We start from the raw sequence: 18,330 nt of genomic DNA, 5'->3' as shown, positions 1-18,330 counted from the left end.
GAGCGAGCTGGGCGTGCGCCCTTGCTTCGTGCCCTCAACCCGCATGGCGGAGCCACGGGCGCGCCACGGGGACGCCGTGCGAGTCGGGCGGTTCCGGCGCCCGCGCTGAGTCGCGGGGGAGGGGCGGGGGACGCCCGTGTGGCGGGTGCTTCTGCCCTCAGTGAGGCGGGGCGCGCGGCGGGCGCCCCCGGGCAGGGGCGGGAGTGGTGGAGGGGCAGGGCAGTTGGCTGTGAGAGGGGCGGTGAGCGAGCTGCTCCCGTCTCAAGGCGAGGCTTGGCCTCCGCAGCAGAGACGGGGAGAAGCGGCAGCAGCGGCGGCGGCCCGTGGGCCGGCTGGTGAGGTGATGGCGGCCCCGGCCCCGGGGGCTGGAGCAGCCTCGGGTGGCGCTGGCTGTAGCGGCGGCGGCGCGGGCGCGGGCGCGGGCTCGGGCTCGGGGGCCGGGGGCCGGCTGCCCAGCCGGGTGCTGGAGTTGGTGTTCTCTTACCTGGAGCTGTCCGAGCTGCGGAGCTGCGCCCTGGTGTGCAAGCACTGGTACCGCTGCCTTCACGGCGATGAGAACAGCGAGGTGTGGCGGAGCCTGTGCGCCCGCAGCCTGGCAGAAGAGGCTCTGCGCACGGACATCCTCTGCAACCTGCCCAGCTACAAGGCCAAGGTGAGGGATCCCCCGGCCACGCCGCTGCCCCCAGCCCCGCTCCTGCGCACGGCCCTCAGTGTTTCTCTAGGCTTCTGAGTCAGACGCCTCGCTTCACCATCCCGCCTTTCCACCGCACTTGTCCATACCTTACCTCACCTCCCCCCTCCATGAAGATCCTCTTCTCTTTGGATTGAAGTTATGCGCCTTAACTCACCCCACTTCCGTGATAGACTTTTTGAAGATCCAGATGGTTTCCCATCCCTGGTTTCCATCACTCATTCTACCTTACCCTGTCTTTCCCTATAAACACATACCGCCCTCATTGTGATACGTTCAATACTCTAATCTTATTTTTCTCCCTGCCCTCCAAATAGGCTTTAATAGATCTTCCTGCTGCCTTAACATCGGTTTAGTTCTAAGATCTTCGCTTTCATCCCACATTCACCTCACCTTTTCCAAACTCTGATTTATAACCATTTGTTTTTCTTTATTTTCACCCAAGTTCTTTTTAATTCCTTCTACAGTGTTTCGGGTGTATAAATGAGTGTGGTCCTAGGCATCCTGCTAACTTTCAAGATACAGGCTTTAATAGACCCAACTCCCGTCGGCATTGCTTAACCGTCATAATACTGCCTTGTCTCACTATTATTGGCTACTTCCTTGCCAACTTTTTCCTAGTTCCACCTTTATGGTGTGTCTCTACTGTTCTATTTGTCATAGAATTCCGGTTTTGCTGCCTCTTTTTCTTCTAGATTCTTGTGCATATTCCTACCTTCATATGCAAATAAAAATGTCTAGTAACAGGTAATGGTAGGGCTGCAAGGATTCTTCAGGCAATACCAAAAAAAGGCCTCAAGCTTGAGTTCATTTGGATGGATAGCAGCTATTTAGTATAGCAGTCTTCAAGAGCCATATGAGAGAGGATAAAGTCTCGCTTAGAATGTGGTAAACATAAAAAAATACATTAATAACTAAAATGGGAAAACATCCCTTTTTAATGCTAGACTACCAGTCAGAGTCAGAGTAAAAAGTAAACTTTTTTTCATGTGAAATAGATGTAAAATTTATTCTTCTGTAATAAAGCACGTTTTGGTTTAATAAGTTTAAGGAATATTCCTGTTAAATGATCTATCAAGTTGTTTTCCTACTAAGCAAAATAATGTTAATTTACTTTGACAATATTTGTACATCGTAGATGCTCAGTGGATACTAGTTGTAATTTATATAGTAGGGTGCAAATATTGCAGTTTTGTCCTATTTTGCCTGATACATGTGTAGGCTTCATAAATTTTATTTAGTTTTTATTTCTCCATAAAGTTTATTTTTATTTTAAAGCATTTTGGTAATTTTTCTGTCATAGATATGTTCACCTGATTAAAGACTCATATAATATGTAATCGATAATGTGTTCATGTGAGTTAACATTCAAAGGAAGCAAAATGTCTTTTCCCCCAGCCACCCAGTTTTCCTTCTTAGGAGGCAACCTGTGTTACCTATTCCTTTTGTATCTTCTCTACCGTGTTTCCCCGAAAATAAGACCTAGCCCGACAATCAGCTCTAATGCATCTTTTGGAGCAAAAAGTAATATAAGACCCGGTATTATGTTATGTTATATTATATGAGACCGGGTCTTATAGTAAAATAAGACCGGGTCTTATATTAATTTTTGCTCCAAAAGATGCATTAGAGCTGATTGTCGGGCTAGGTCTTATTTTCGGGGAAACACGGTAGATAGTTTAGATTTCTTAAATTTCTAATACTTTGTATGTCTTTCTACTACAAGCACTACAAGTATTGTAGACTTGTACTCATAACATATTCATTCAGATGATGGAGGACTTTTCTTGAATATCCTGAGGATAAAAAGATTAATTCAAAAGAAGTCAGAAGTCTAATAAGTAAGTGCTGAGTCTAATACAGGAGAAAAAAATGTATAGAAATAACCAACACCTGGTAGAAATTACTCCTATTAGAGACATAAAAAGAAACATATACTAGAAGTTCAGTGAGAGGAGAGATTTACAAGCTGAGAGGAGGGTTGGAGAAGGTTTGAGGTCGAGATGTATCTGAGTTGAATTTTAAAGATAGAGAGGATTTGAATATTTTACTAAGAGGAAATACCCTGAACAAAAGCGGTACAAGAGGAAAGCCAAGGCTTTCTACAGCATATACTGTATTTTTATTTAAAAAAATATGAATGCCAGGAACTATGTTCAGTTTTGTAGATGGAATGAATGAAAACAAGACACAAACTCATGGATGCCTTGCTTCACAATCTGGTGGGGGGTGGGGGCAGAATGGACATTAATCAAATAATCACACAGTTATAAAATTCCATCTGTGCTAAGTACTGTGAAGGAGAGACACGTGGTGTTCTGAGTGTCAGTAATGGAGGATTTGACCTAGGTGTGCAGGTCAGGGAAGGCCCTTTCTGAAGAAATAATGCATGAACTGAGACCTGAAGGAGAAGAATAAATAGGCCAAGGGGTGAGAGAAGAGCCTTCCAGAGGAAACCTGATGAGTATGAGGGACAGAAAATACATCAATGTAGCTGGAACATAGAGAGTGAAGGTGAGGCAGGTTGAGATACGATGGAAGAGGTGGCCTGGGACTAAACTATAGCCATTTTGAACTAAGCAAGGGGAGTTTGGAGTGTGGGGATTGGTGATATGATTATTTTGCATTTTTGAGAGGTTATTTCTAACCAGTATGGAGAACAAGTTGGAGGGAAACCTTAGAAATATGGATAGATCAATTAGGAAGTAGGTAGTGGAGCAGATGGGGAGAAATTTAGGAGAGACTTAGGACGTGAAATCTACAGGACTTAGCAATAGATTTGAATTAGGGGTGAGGAAGAGGAAAGTGCTAAGGATGACGCCTAGGTATTTGGCTTACATAATAGAGAGATGACCTGGGCTGGATTTAGGAGGAATGAGTTCAGTTTCGTTAGAGGAGAATTTAAGTGTATTTGAGATATCCAAAAGATTTCAAATAGGCATCTCTTACAGTTTGGAGCTTAGAGGAGAGGCTAAAAATATAGTTCAATTAGATTGAATCCAAGTAGTGGGAAATTTGATTGTAAAGGTAAGCTGAAACGAGATAAATCATGGAGGGCCTTGAAATACAGCCTTTAGTCTATAGTTTGGGCTTTGTTCTACAGTTGGAAACCACAGGATTTTGAGTAGAGGAGTGACAATTAGAGCTGTGTTTTAGAAAAACTAGGCTATAAGATGAATTGGAGAAGGCAGGGGCTAGTGATTGTACCAGAGGTACTTAGGCAGTGTATAAAACAAAGGTATGAACAAGTGTATGGTGGAGAGAAGGAGGTGGTTGGGAGAACTACTGCAGAGAACAAATCCACACGGGGGACGGCTAGCTTACCGAGTGAGTGAGATGAAGAAGAAGGAAGAATCAGATAGGATTTCCAGGGAGCTTGGGTAACTGAGAGAAAAATGGGAACAGCCTTGGGATAGCATTAAACGAAAGTATTTGGAGTTGTCAATCTATTTAGGAGTTGTCTTCTTAAAAGTTTGTGTTAATAAATAGCATCAATTATTTCCATCATACTTGTCATCTAACTAAATTCTCTAAAGTTCAGACTTATTTCCTAAACAAGGTTTTAAAGCTGTTTGCCATAATGCAAAATCCAGGTTGTGCATGAGACTTGGAGACAGGAACTACAGATTTTTATTTATTAATTTGTGTATTTTTCCATTTCATCTGAATTTGTCAGTATCCATCTCTAAAAGATAAGGACACTTAACATAATCGCAATATCATCTTATCTAAAAATTAAAGAAATTCGCAGTAATTCCTTAATATAAAAAATGCAGTGTTCTGATTTCCATTGCCTTATAAATCAAGTGTTTATTTTTAATTTACCATTTATTTAATCAAGATCTATATAATATTCCCATGGGAAACAGTTGATATGTCTCTTTAGGCTATTTCAGTCTACACATTCACCCTCCATCTCCCCACCTCCCACCCCTGCAACTTATTTGTTGAAGAAACCAGGTGGTTTACCCTGTAAAGTTTCCCTCAATCTGGGTTTTGCAGATTTCATTCCCATGGTGTTGTTGAACATGCTCTTCTATTCTCTGTATATCTTATAGAGGTTTGATCAGGTTAGGTTAGATAAGATTTTTTGCAAGGTATTTTTTAACTGGAACCAAATGGTTGGGGTGTGTACAGAGTTAAGTGTTGTGTGGTGCAGACTGTGGAATTCAGGTGAGAGAAGTCAAAGAGATTGGGTGGTCTTGGTTAAGAATAGCTTCATGGAGGTGGTATGACTTGGGCTGGTCATAGAGGATATGTGGGGGAAGGAAAGCAGGTACGATACTACAGGCAAGGAGAACAACGCAAAGTGAGAGAAATAGGAGGAACCACATCTGGAGGGCTTTGAAAGCCAGAAGAATTCACGGTCGATGTGGTAGTCAATATGGAACTATCAAAGGTTATTGAACTGGGATGAGATGTAATAAACGTGCTGTTTTAGAAAGGTCTGGAAAGAATTCAGGTAGAGGGTTAAGAACTGAGTTCTGGAGAGTTTGGGGGGCAGAGGTAGCGTAGTCACCAAAAAAGGATATAGTGAGGATCAGCCCAGGGTAACAGGAAGATGTCATAGATGTTTGAGGAAGAGGTTGTCAACAGTGTCACTGGCAAAGAGAATAAAGATAGAGAAAAACCAGTTGGTATTTATAAGAATTGGGGTAAGTATTAATTAAATATTTTATAATGAGGGACTAATTGTCTTGATAGTAATCTCTTAGGTTATTTGGGCAATACTTAATATTTTGGGGACATTTTACTCCCCCTTTTAATCTTTTGTTCCGATCTTTTAGATGCTTAAAAGTGTGTTATAAATAGGAACAGATAGGGAAAAAAAAATAGGAATACTTTAGCTTTACAGCCTCCTCATGAAAACACGGGATGCATAAAACAAGAAGGGTTTGTTTGTTTTTTTATTAAATTTCTCTGCTCTGGAGTACAACAATGAAACAGTGGTGTACTGGCTAGTAAATGAACACTTGATGAGGGGACTGGATACCTGACTTCTCTGTGGGGCTCTTGCTCTAACTAGCTGTTGACTTTTAGGTCTGTGTCCTCATCCCTGAGTTGGACTAGGTGACATTTAAGGTCCTTCTTTCCTGTGCTGAAATTGTATGATTCTGGAGTTGATTTCTCAGGTTAACTAAAGCAATGGGTCCCAGCCTTTGGCTGCTTTTGGGTGGTTTTAATAAAGTAAGGTATTAAAAAAAAACAGAAACCAAAAGCTTTAAATTATTAGAACATGAGAAATTGTTATTATTTATACAGAGTAGCAATTTTCATACTGTATTTTGGAAGCTTAAAGAAAGCTGGTAATTACTGAGGGTAAACTAACGTGTTCTATCAATGGAAAGCTATCCTGAATGCCTATCTCTTTATAAATTCTAGTGGTTGAATTTAGATATACCTAGGGGATTATTTGATTTGTTAAAATGAGAGTGGTGCTGTCTCAGTGTATGAGTAAGACCTAGCAAGGAGGCTGAGGCGCAAACGTAATTTGTGGTTATTCAAATTTTTCATAAACTTTAGAGCTGCTATGACTAAATTCTCTATTTTACTTAAAATACCCTTTTGGTGATAACATTGCCAACATGAAAACTGTACATCTCTTAACTTTTTGATATAAAATATCAAATATAAGCAAGAGTATAGAAAATAGTTTAACAAACCTCTCTGTACCTATCACCAAGCTTTACCAATGATTCATTCATGGGCAATCTAGTTTCATGTTTACCACACCAACTCTCCCACTCCACCCTGGATATTTCAAAGCAATTCCCAAATATCATTATGTCATCCATAAATATTTCAGTGTTATCTCTAAAATATAAGGATTCTTGTGTATATCTTTTGATATCTTTAAGAAGTCTTTTTGGAGAAATAATGCTACGGTTTAGAATTTTGATCAATAATGAAATAGTTGGCAGTTATTTTAAATGTTAGTATCCCATCCTGAAACTTTAGTCATTTTTTGGAAATGCTTGTTTTATTATTTAAAAATATATAACTTTATTGGTTAAAAACACATAGCCTAAAGTTTGGGTACTTTTTAATATTTGAGAAAAATCCAACTTCTGTTTCTCTGGTCTGTTTTTCATCTTTTCAGGTACGTGCTTTCCAACATGCCTTCAGCACTAATGACTGCTCCAGGAATGTCTACATTAAGAAAAATGGCTTTACTTTGCATCGAAACCCCATTGCTCAGAGCACTGATGGTGCAAGGACCAAGATTGGTTTCAGTGAGGGCCGCCATGCATGGGAAGTATGGTGGGAGGGCCCTCTGGGCACTGTGGCAGTGATTGGAATTGCCACAAAACGGGCCCCCATGCAGTGCCAAGGTTATGTGGCATTGCTGGGCAGTGATGACCAGAGCTGGGGCTGGAATCTGGTGGACAATAATCTACTACATAATGGAGAAGTCAATGGTAGTTTTCCACAATGCAACAACGCACCAAAATATCAGGTGAGAAGCTAGGTATTTTCTTCGATGTGGGCCTTTGTCAAATCATGTTTTAATTTGTTTCAAATTTATGAAATATAGTAGCTTTGTATAACTTTTTTGGTAATTTTTAATTAAATAGTGTAACTGGTCTTTCTTTGCTACTCTGATGATAATCTTTTAGTATCTCAATATTTGTTTCCTAATACATATTTGACCTTGAGCAGTCCATCTTTGTTCTAAACCAGGGGTGTCCAAACTGCGGCCCGTGATCCATTTTTTTATTGGCCTGCAGCAAATTCCAAAAGTATATTTAGTTTACTTAAATAAACCAGGTGAGGCAATACGTACTTCACCTTGAGTGAGTGACCCGGCTATTTGTGTGTTTTACTGTATATGGCCCTTGGTGAAAAACATTGAAAAAAGTTTGGACACCCCTGTTCTAAATCAAGGGTTGGCAAACTTTTTCTGTACAGGGCCAGATGTAAATATTTTAGGCTTTGTCGTTCATATGGTCTTGGTCATTAGTCAACTCTGTTACAGCACAAAAATAGCCATAGATTATATGTAAAAGCATAGCTGTGTTCCAATAAAAATAGCTGTATTCCAATAAAACCTTTATGAGCTGCAGGCCAGATTTGGCCCAGGAGCCATAGTTTGCCAACTCATGCTCTAGACTCTTCATCTTTCCTATATCATAGCACATCCAAATCTGCTTTTTCTAGACATCTCAGCCCCACAAATGCACCTGTGTACATGCATACACATACCCCCTGCTATTTATTAATCTGTTTGTGGATTCAAAGACTCTGGAGGTGTTACCGATTTCTATAAAGACAGGCAAGTTCAGGCAAACTTCTGCATTTTAAATTCTTTTCATCTTAGCCTTACACCATACTTACTTGATTCTAGGCTCAAAATTATTTATAAGATCTATATGATTACTATAGATTCAGCGGTCTAAAACACAATAATCTGATAAGAAACTTGAAATTTTGAGGAATTATATAGTGCATATTTCAGATGAACATGTGGCTTGAAAACTCGAGCCTCAGTAATGACTGCAAGTCAGGCATACTAAAGTAGTAGAACTAAAAATACGATTTCAGTTCTTTTAAATTTATTGAGACTTGTTTTATTCCCAGCATATGATCTATCTTGATTAATGTTCCATGTGTGCTTGAAAACAACATATATCCTGCTTTTTGATGAAATAGGCCATAAATGACATTTGGGTGAATGTCATTTCACCCAACTAACTAATGAAGTTAGTTAATAGTGTTCATGTCTTCTCTATCTTTACTAGTTTTTCTTTCTACCTGTTCTATCATTTACCGAGTGGAGTATTGAAATCTCCACCTGTACTTGCTAATTTATCTATTTCTTTTTTCAGTCTGTCAGTTTTTGCTTCAGGTGTTTTGGAGCTCTGTTATTATTAGTAGGTGGATATACATTTATAATTATTATTTCTTCCAGACTGATTAACTCTGTTATCATTATGAATTCGCCTTTGACTCTAGTAATATTCCTTGTCTTGAAGTTTATTTTGTCTCATATTAATAAAACCACTCCAACTTCCTTATGCTTACTACTGCAAAGTACCTCTTTCCCCCTATCCTTTTACTTTCAGTCTGTCTTTGTATTAAAAGTAGGTTTTCTAGACAGATGTAATCAGATTTTGCTTTTTACAATAATTGGGTCTTGCTTTTTATTTTTTTATTTTTATTTATTTATTTTTTTAATTGGGGAAGGGGAACAGGACTTTATTGGGGAACAATGTGTACTTTCAGGACTTTCTTCCAAGTTAAGTTGTTGTCCTTTCAGTCTTAGTTGTGGAGGGCGCAGCTCAGCTCCAGGTCCAGTTGCTGTTGCTAGTTGCAAGGGGCAGAGCCCACCATCCCTTGGTGGGAGTCGAACCGGCAACCTTGTGGTTGAGAGGACGCATTCCAACCAACTGAGCCATCTGGGAGCTCAATGGCAGCTCAGCTCAAGGTGCCGTGTTCAATCTTAGTTGCAGGGGGCGGAGCCCACCATCCCTTGCGGGACTCGAGGAATTGAACTGGCAACCTTGTGGTTGAGAGCCCACTGGCCCATGTGGGAATCGAACCGGCAGCCTTCGGAGTTAGGAGCAAGGAGCTCTAACCACCTGAGCCACCGGGCCGGACCCGGGTCTTGCTTTTTAGCAAACCTGATCTCATACTCTATCTTTTGATTTGAATGTTTAATCCATTTACATTTAATTTAATTGTTTTACTACTTGATATTGTCCTTGTCTCTGTGCCTCTGAAGCTACATTTTTTCTTTTCTTTCTTTTTTTTGCATTGGATAATTTCTATTGCTCTATCTTCAAGTTCATAGATGCTTTCTTCTTGCCATTTCAACTCTGCTATTAAGCCAGGCTAGTGAATTTTAGTTATTGTGCTGTTCAGTTCTAGAATTTTCATTTGGTTCTTTTTTTATAGTTTCCATTTCTCTATTGAGATTCTCTATTTGTGTATTCATTAATCCTAGATTTTTCTTTAATTCTTTGCCCATATTTATAATAACTGCTCTGAAGATTTTGTCAATCTAACATCAAGGCCTACTTGGAATCAGTTTCTATTGACTGCCCTTGTTTTCCCCCGGGGGTATGAGTTGTACTTTGCTGTTTCTTTTCATATCCAGTAATTTTTAAATTGCACATTGGACATTATAGATAATATGCAGTAGTACCTGAGTGTTTTGTTCCTCTAGAAGTTGCTTTGGTGTTCTGAAGACTGTAGGTTTTCTTGTTCTAGCATGCTTTTAATGTGCATGGACTCAAACTGTAGACTGTCTCCCCCATGGTGTGTACCAGCTAATGTCTTTGTTTAGTTTTTTTATTTGTTTGTTTGTTTGTTTGTGTTTTGGTTTCTCGCTGCTACTATTTCAGCTAGTTACCTGGAGGTTTCCTCTATGTCTGTGTTATATAGTTATCACACCAGGATTTGGGCAGAGTTTATTCTCAGATTTGGGGGCTCATCCTCTTTGTGGTTCGGTTGCTTCTAGAGTTCCAACTCTAAGTTTCCAGTTACTCTGCCATCTCCAAGTTTTGCCTTCTGATACCTAAAGCTAGTAAGACTTCTGCTTTCAGCTCCCTGTGCTGTGTGCATGCTGTATGCTCAGTTGTAGGTGGAGCAAACTTGCAAATTTCTCCAGCAGTGGGACTATCTTCTTAGTTTCATCTTCTGTAAAATAGGGATAACTCCTAGGATTGATGTGAGGATCAAAAGAGATAATACAAATGAATCACAAAATGAATACCCAACAAAATATTAATTCTTCATTTCTATTTTTTGTTGTTCATGTTTTGTTGATGGCAGTAGTGTTGATGATGGTTATAATATTCTTAGGTCCACAAACTTGGGTGTGCGTTAATCTGCACGTTGGGCAAAGGGAAGAAAAAAGCAGATGTTGGTAGTTATTTGTGATAGGAAATACAATGAAGAAAAGTAACAAGAGCAGGAGTTAGCATAATTTGGAAATATAAAATTATTTTTGATTGCAAATGTTAGGACTTTCTACCTTCAAGTATTTAGACACAAATTATAAAGGTGAAACATCCTTATTTCTTTGCTTACTTTTCTAAATGGGAAAATAACTGGCTATATTGTGCTTCCAGTTTAGTTTAACTACCAGTGCTGCTGTTTTTATGACAAACAGATGTTTTTAGAGCGGTGGGCCATAAAGTGACTATTTAATAAAGCCTGTTCTACTTCTTTAGAACTTTTAGTTGGATTTGTCTGTTTATGACTATGTAAGTTCCACATTATATATAGAACTGCTGTATAAACTTTAAAGACTATATAAGTGTTTTATTATAATATATATGTAATTTTTTATTGTATTAAAATATACACAGCAATATTTATAATTTTAACCATTTGTAAGTGTATAATTCAGTGGCACTAAATACATTCACAGTGTTGTATAACCATCACCATTATCTGTACCCAAAACTTTTTAATTATCCCCAACATAAACTCTTTGCTCATTAAAAAAATAACTCCTGATTTCTCACTCCCCACCCCTAGCCTCTGGTAACCGCTGTTCTGCTTACTGACTCTATGAATGTGAATATTCTAGGTGCCTGATACAAGTGGAATCATACAGTATTTATCTTTTTGTGTCTGGCATATTTCACTTAGCATAATGTTTTCAATGTGCATTCATGTTCTAGCATGTATCAAAAGTGCGTTTCTTTTCATGGATGAATAATATTCCGTTGTGTGTGTGTATTATAGTAATTTGAAAAGGTTATTTAGATAGCCTTTTTTGGTAAAGTTACAGCTTTTAGTGGTAAGCTTAAGAAAAAAAACCTTTAAACAAAGAATCTGGGGATTGTTCAAGGGGAGCATTTAAATTTTCAGTATTAAATGTAGGCCCCATGTAAGTCTTAAATTAAAAAAAAACTATCAAAACAAGTTGTAATGAAATTGATATGTGTCCTTTTTCTAGCTGCTTCTCCTTGACCAGAAAACTTCTCTTCAGGTTTTTCTAGATAACTTTTGGTATATATTCAAAATAATATTTTCAACTTGTTCATTTGTATCATGTTTCTTGTAGCTATGCCCTTGCTGGGCTTTCTTCTAACCTTATTTTGATATCTGTTTACAGATAGGAGAAAGAATTCGAGTCATCTTGGACATGGAAGATAAGACTTTAGCTTTTGAACGTGGATATGAGTTCCTGGGGGTTGCCTTTAGAGGACTTCCAAAGGCCTGCTTATATCCAGCAGTTTCTGCTGTATATGGCAACACAGAAGTGACTTTGGTTTACCTTGGAAAACCTTTGGATGGATGACAGTGGCTTTCTTGGGATGAAAGACAAAGTAGAGGAGATAATCTGCTTGTGGAAATTAGAATCATGAAGTGACAGTGTCATACATGCATGCCCAAGAAACATCCTGAAAAACACAATGAAATTGTTAACTGGAGAAGCAACTCTACAGCAGAGATTATCTTAGTGTTTCCTCTTTCTACTGGGCCAGAAAATCCTCAGGGTTGCACTTGGTTGAGTGGGCAGTTGACATATGCATGTTGCAACTGATTTTGTCTCTAAGTTAGCAATGTGTTATTTCCAACTTTTAAGGTGAGATTTTAGAGATGCTGTAAAAGGGATAAGATAAGGAAATAGCAAGATTTTTAAGTAGTGTGTTTGTGAAGAAAGACTGACCCTGTTTTACAACTGCCTGTTTTTTCTCCAGACCCTTTTTTTCCAACCAGCTTGACTATTAGAAAAGTATGAAACTGGTTGGGTTTTATTTAATATTTTTAATATATTGAGAAGCATGGTCTGCTTGGACTGCACTTCTCTAACAGTGAGATGTAAAATTGTGCAGCTATTTTACAAGTTGTATATACAATATGTGTGTAAAAACAACTATAAAAAAAAACAGGACAAAGTGATTGCTTTGTTCTAGTTCAATTTCTTAAAAACCACTACATGGTACAAAATTAAAATAACATTTAGGGACAATTAGGTAACTACAACGAAGAGGATTTTGAGAGGAGATGTGTTGTATTGGCTCATTTTGTATTATATTTGGTTTACAGTTTCTATAGCTATTCTGATTAAAAAAAAAAAAAAAAAGACCAAAATTATTGTAAAACTCCTTTAATCTCCTGGCTAAAGATTGAGGGAAGGCAAATTTATTTCTAACCGTACATATATCAGTAATAATAATGTGCATCTCGTAGTACCTGGTTTTATTTTTTGGCCTTCTGAGAAAGTGTCTCATGACAATACACAACATTGCCATTTGCTTTTATAGGCCTCACATATGAAAGCTATTAGTCACAGACCTTAGGAAAGGAATTGATAAATGGTCCTTTTATTTTGTAACTTTATAATGCTGTAGATATTATAATTTTTTAAAATTTCATATTGTTTACATCATGCAACAATCTAAGCCTCAGACTCTTCATTGGGGTTATCAAGAAAATGTTTACTCACCCACCTGGAACAGTGCCAACCTGAACCCAGGTTAAGAATGTTCTTAATCTCAGTATATGTAATTGCCCCCATGGGACTTGAAATAGAACACCTTGTGCTGAAAACTTCAGGTTGGCAATATTTTGAAGGTTTCATTGTAGAAGAGCTTAACATTAATTCCTATTCTGAATTTTTGACTAATAAATCTGATTTCACTAATACTCTTTCGAATTAATAATCCAACATACATGAGCTGAGATTTTCTTTTGTTAGAAGAGAAACAAACATCATCTTTCTGTATGAAAGTATAAATTGTATGGTGTCAGATACATCTTTGTGATAAGAATTGACTAAGGCAGGTGGAATCTTTGTACTTTTTAGGTTATTGCTGTATGTATATTTTGTCTTAAATCTAATAAAATTAGGGACAGCAAGAAGCTGGCTGGGGTTCTTGGACTGCTCCTTGAGAGTTAAGATTATCAATACTCCTATGAAGCAGGGGATTTGAATCATGAACAAAGATTTATTTTTGCCACCTGACAGGTTTATAAATATTTATTGTGTATTTAGTATGTTGCTTAAAGGTGAAATCTGTTAAAAATTCTTTTTGATACCCATGTCAAGAAGAAACTCCTGGAAACCATACTTAATAGTACTAAGTGAAATTATATGTTACATGTATTAGAGAATATAGCTGCTACAGAAATTGATTTTTCTTGGTGTGGAATGACTTGGTGTGGAATTTGGCAAAGTTTAAAATTAAAGAGAACTGGGTTAGGGTGAAGACTGAGCTGGTTAGAAAACTATAAAGCCCTTTAAGTACTTATTTTCTTTTTCAAGTTGTGATATAGCCAATTCCAAGAGCTTTCGCCAAGAGTTTTGTTTAAAACTTCCATTTTGTCTTGTCAGTAGATGTTCATTTTGTAACGAAGTTTTGAAGGTGCTGAATGGAAAACAAAAACACATGGTTATTGCATATGAAACCTGAAATCAAATAATTGCCTAAATGTTTAACAAGCTATTCTTATCTCAAAGATTTGAATTTCCTACTAGCCCATTTCAAATTGTATAAAATTGGTGGTTCATATTTAACATGAGCCTCAGGGAAATGAAGAACCTTCATTTATAACCTGATAAATGAATTTGTTACTGGAAACGAATAGTAGCTCTACACAATATTGAAGCAAATTTCTACAATGTTCAAGGAAGTGGAATCTCTTTTTCAGAGAGCATTTAGGTAGAAGACAGTTGTACCTGAAGATTGAGTATAAGTCATCTAAACCAGTAGTTAACCATAGCTGTACTTTAGAGTCATGTGCGTTTTTAAAAATATTGATACTTGGGTCCTACATCTAAGATTCTGATACTGGTCTGGGATGTGACATAACCATAAACATTTTTTAAAATTTCCTAGATGATTTTCAGTACGCTGCCACCGTTGAGTTCAAAATTCACTTTAAGTTTTCTCATCTGCAAAATTAAAGTATCCTTGCTCCCTCCCTTCACTACCTCACAAGAATATTGAGGGTAGAGAAAATAACAGGAAAGTGCTTGTGTGATGGATAAAAAGTGCTATGAAAGGCAAAGTAGTTTTGTATTTCAACTGAAACTTTGAGCAGGAAAAATGTGTAATTGAATTTGCTTTTTTGACTTGAGAAACTGGGAGCATTCTCTGGTTCTTAACTTTAGTGAAGCATGCAGATGTGTAAGCAAACATTACTATTACTCTCACTCATACTATGGTATTCTGTCATATTTGAGATAGGCTGTTCTGATCATCTGGTTTTACATAGGAAAGAAGAAATATTAGGCTTAACGTCTGTAATGGTCAATGGCTCATAATTCATTAAAACATTTCATACAAAGAGTCCTGTTGTTTTAATATATATCATTTCATAGTTGCCATTATTTTTTCCATTATCTGACTTTTGAATGTTAAGCCATTTGTTTTATCTCCATTTTTATTCATGTAAATTTAGGTTTAGACTTGAGAAAGCACCTAAAGCCAGTAGGTTTTGCCCAGTTGAATATTTACGTCATGGCTCAATGATTAGGTATCTTCTGCCTTTTAGATATGATTTGACCGGGGAAAGAGTTTAGAAAGTAACAGCCCTGAAACCATATAGGAGGTATTATAATTAACTTTTAATTTAAGTCCCCAAACTGCTGTTCATATAAATTGTAATATTAATATTTTTTATTTTAAAAAGTTAGCAGTTTGAAGAGACAGAAACTTGAGATTTAAAGATGAACATTGAAAAGATTACTCTCTAGACATCAAGGCCACCATGTTGGGACCTCTTTGAAGCCTTCCTTGAAGGAACCGTCCATATCCAACCCAAATACTATCCTCACAAAGCATTCCTCAATTTCTCCAGCTGAATGTAATCCCGCCTTCCTTGAAATTTTCCTATTTTTATATTTTATCTGTACTTAAAACATGCTATATTACTTTATACCACCTATAAATTTATTTATAGATTATTTCTTGGTATCTTTTCTCCCCTGAACATCTTAGGACAGGATCTTTGACGAACTCATCTTTATGTCTAAATCATCTCAACCCAATAAGCAGGTGCTCACATATTTGCTGAAGGAATAGAGAGAGAACTGTAGGAAGACAAAAGCTCCTCTAAAGTTACAGACTACAGTAACAAAAGATGAGAAAGAAATTCTGTATCCTGTTTAACTGAAGCACAAAGGAAAGGGATGCAAATCTGAGGCTAACAAGGAAATGACTGTGAATGCATTTTAGCCATTCCCCTTTATTCTTAAATATTGGTGAACTCTGATTTTTAGGTCTTGGTGTAGATTTCATATTTGTTTAGAATTAAAATTAGAAATCTGTATTTTAATTTTTGGAAATTCTTTTGTTTTGCTTTAGTTTCTTAATAAAAAGTTAAACATTAACCACCTGTGATTGCTTACATTTAAAATGAGGACCTTTTTTTATATGTAGCTCAGAAAGAAAAACGGGTATCTTAGTAGTCGAATGTAATGGAATTTACCTACAAATTCCATGGCTTTTAATACTGGAATCCACATTTACCAAGTTTAGAATGGAACATGGACAGGGAATAGTAACTCACTAGGATCCTGTTCCCCTGTTGCTGCCCACCCCCAGATAATAGTTGTTTGATAATGCAATCGTTTGCCCAGAGTAATAAGAGACTGACGTGGCTGAACAAATGGCTCCTGTGATCCAAAACCTTAAAGAGGGCATGAGTTGGTCATGTTGCTAAAAGTTGCTTGATGCATTAATATGTTAAAATTTATACAAAACGTTTTAATTTTCTAAAAGAAAAGTAGGTGTACAATTTCTGTATTTATCTTTAGTGGGAAGAGATACCAGGGACAGCTTTACCAGTCTGTTGTCCTAATTTCTTTTTTGGATCCTCCCCTGAACCATTTGCTTTTTATTTAATGTATTCATTAAAATGTTTAGAGCAACATGTTCTCTACTTTTCAGAATATGGTTTGTTAATAGAAGCAGTCTCTCAGGATTTAAGATTGTCATTATTTAGTTTTTGTATATAAGATTTCATAATGAGAGACTCAAGAAGTAAAAATCATTTAGGAAGTTTTCCTTAGATCATCCTGTTGATGGTACTTAATTTCTGTTTCTTTTTAAACAAGAAAACATTTAAGAAAAAGATTAGGGAAGTCCAGTCCTGCCTATCCTATGGTATGTTAATTAGTAAGTCATACTGTATTTCTGCTCCCTTTCTTCCTCTACAAACAAAATGGAGGATGAAATTGAGTAATGATTTTGAGGTCCCATCTCCCTGGAGAAAGACTCCCTGAAATAATTTATTAAAATGCTGATATCCAAAGTTAGATTTAATAGAGGGATATTGTAATGGTATGAATAGCCCAGATATTTTTGTTTATTTTAATGTACCGAACTTGTTCACATTATCCAGCCAGTATTTAAAAGGTCTTTTACTCATCAACGCCCCTTTAGTGGTGACCTTTACCTTTAAAGGAAAGAATGTTTAAGGTTGGAATGAGAGGAGTCAATGACTTCTTTCCCCCTTCAACAAACCAAAGAATGAAATAGTTCATGACCAAATAGCCCGGATCAGTAAAGAGCGTGGATGGACGGCTACTTGCTGACAAGCACACTGGTAATGGAGACTGGCTACATTGAGTTTTGGGGAGCAGCCAAACGCATCCACGTTTCCAAGCACAGTCTAGAGGAACACTGAATTTCAGCACCTATGGGGCCATAACGAAACAGACAGTTTCATTAACTCCCAACGCTACTCTGGATTTTAGGTGTCTGTGGCTGAGCTATAGCTTCTGAAATTGTCAGGATCGCCCTGCTCACCCAGCTGCTAGTCACCCATTTGGTAGTTTAGAAAGAAAAATCAGAGAAGATAATTCATAATCCATTAAATACTTTTTTGCACCTATATGTACAAAGCTTTTGCCAGGTCCTAAGGATGCAGAGAGAGAAAAACGAAAAATGGTATGTTCTAGTCGTTCACAAGTTAATGAGAGCAAATGTGGAAATAGACTACCATGACAGTGGAATAATTGCTTTAATGGAGTCATGTATGAGGTCCAGTGTGGCATAGAGACGGAGTATTTAATCTGGAGTGATATTTAAGCTAACTCTTAGAAGATGAATAGGAGTGGGTGAGGATGGGTCTGCTACTCTAGGCAGATAGGATAGTGTGTATGATGTGTATGTATGGAAACGGTGCTTCCTGGAAAAGTGGGAGAGGATATGGAACAGAGGGATTGGGGCTACATCATAATTGTCATGCGAAGGAGTTTGCGTTTCATCCTATTTTTTATGGGGAAGCCGTTCAAATCTGTTTTAGAGGGGGCATGGCGTGATCCATGTCGTTTTCCACGATTACTCCAGTTGCCCAAAGCAGTAATAGAAAGACGGGAGATGAGTCAGGAGGTTTAGGCAGGGAATAATGAGGCCCTAAAGTAAGGTGACTGTCAGGATGCAGAGGAAGATGTAAGAGATATTAAGGAAGATAAATGGACACCATTTGTATGTAGAAGATGAGGCACTTTTTTTGGTGTGGACATTTGGGAAAATAATGGTACTCTTTATTAGTAGAGGAAATTGAAAAGGAGGAACGGATTGGAGTAGGAGGTGATAAGTTCAGTTTTGAACATGCTGAATCTGAGGTAGGAATAATTCAAAAGAGTGTTGGAACTAAGTCAGGAGTTAAGAAGGAGGCAGCCAACAGGCCACTTACCAGCCGAGTGACAGCTGCTGACGCGTTACTTT

At 37.7% G+C, this 18,330-nt stretch overlaps 1 protein-coding gene across 1 annotated transcript; it reads left to right on the top strand.

Annotated features, from left to right (window-relative positions):
- The first annotated feature begins 22 nt into the window (after positions 1-22).
- On the top strand, positions 23-15,986 carry FBXO45 (F-box protein 45). Its single transcript, XM_019723024.3, has 3 exons — positions 23-652; positions 6,792-7,148; positions 11,760-15,986. Exons 1-3 carry the CDS (start codon positions 344-346, stop codon positions 11,943-11,945), a joined length of 852 nt encoding a protein of 283 aa, XP_019578583.2. The 5' UTR covers positions 23-343; the 3' UTR covers positions 11,946-15,986.
- The last annotated feature ends 2,344 nt before the right edge of the window (positions 15,987-18,330 follow it).

This window comes from Rhinolophus sinicus, chromosome 17 (genome assembly GCF_057876585.1).
Source record: "Rhinolophus sinicus isolate RSI-liver-muscle chromosome 17, RSI-T2T, whole genome shotgun sequence".
NCBI lineage: Eukaryota > Metazoa > Chordata > Mammalia > Chiroptera > Rhinolophidae > Rhinolophus > Rhinolophus sinicus.
Note: the sequence above shows the minus strand (reverse complement) of the source record. Positions and strands in the feature narration are given on the sequence as shown.

What these genes read in the sequence shown, in the direction of transcription:
- FBXO45 (XM_019723024.3), top strand. Translation starts at nt 344, where the DNA reads ATGGCGGCCCCGGCCCCGGGGGCTGGAGCAGCCTCGGGTGGCGCTGGC. An exon ending in TGCCCAGCTACAAGGCCAAG is followed by an intron (nt 653 to 6,791) that starts GTGAGGGATCCC and finishes TCATCTTTTCAG; the next exon opens with GTACGTGCTTTCCAACATGC. An exon ending in ACAACGCACCAAAATATCAG is followed by an intron (nt 7,149 to 11,759) that starts GTGAGAAGCTAG and finishes ATCTGTTTACAG; the next exon opens with ATAGGAGAAAGAATTCGAGT.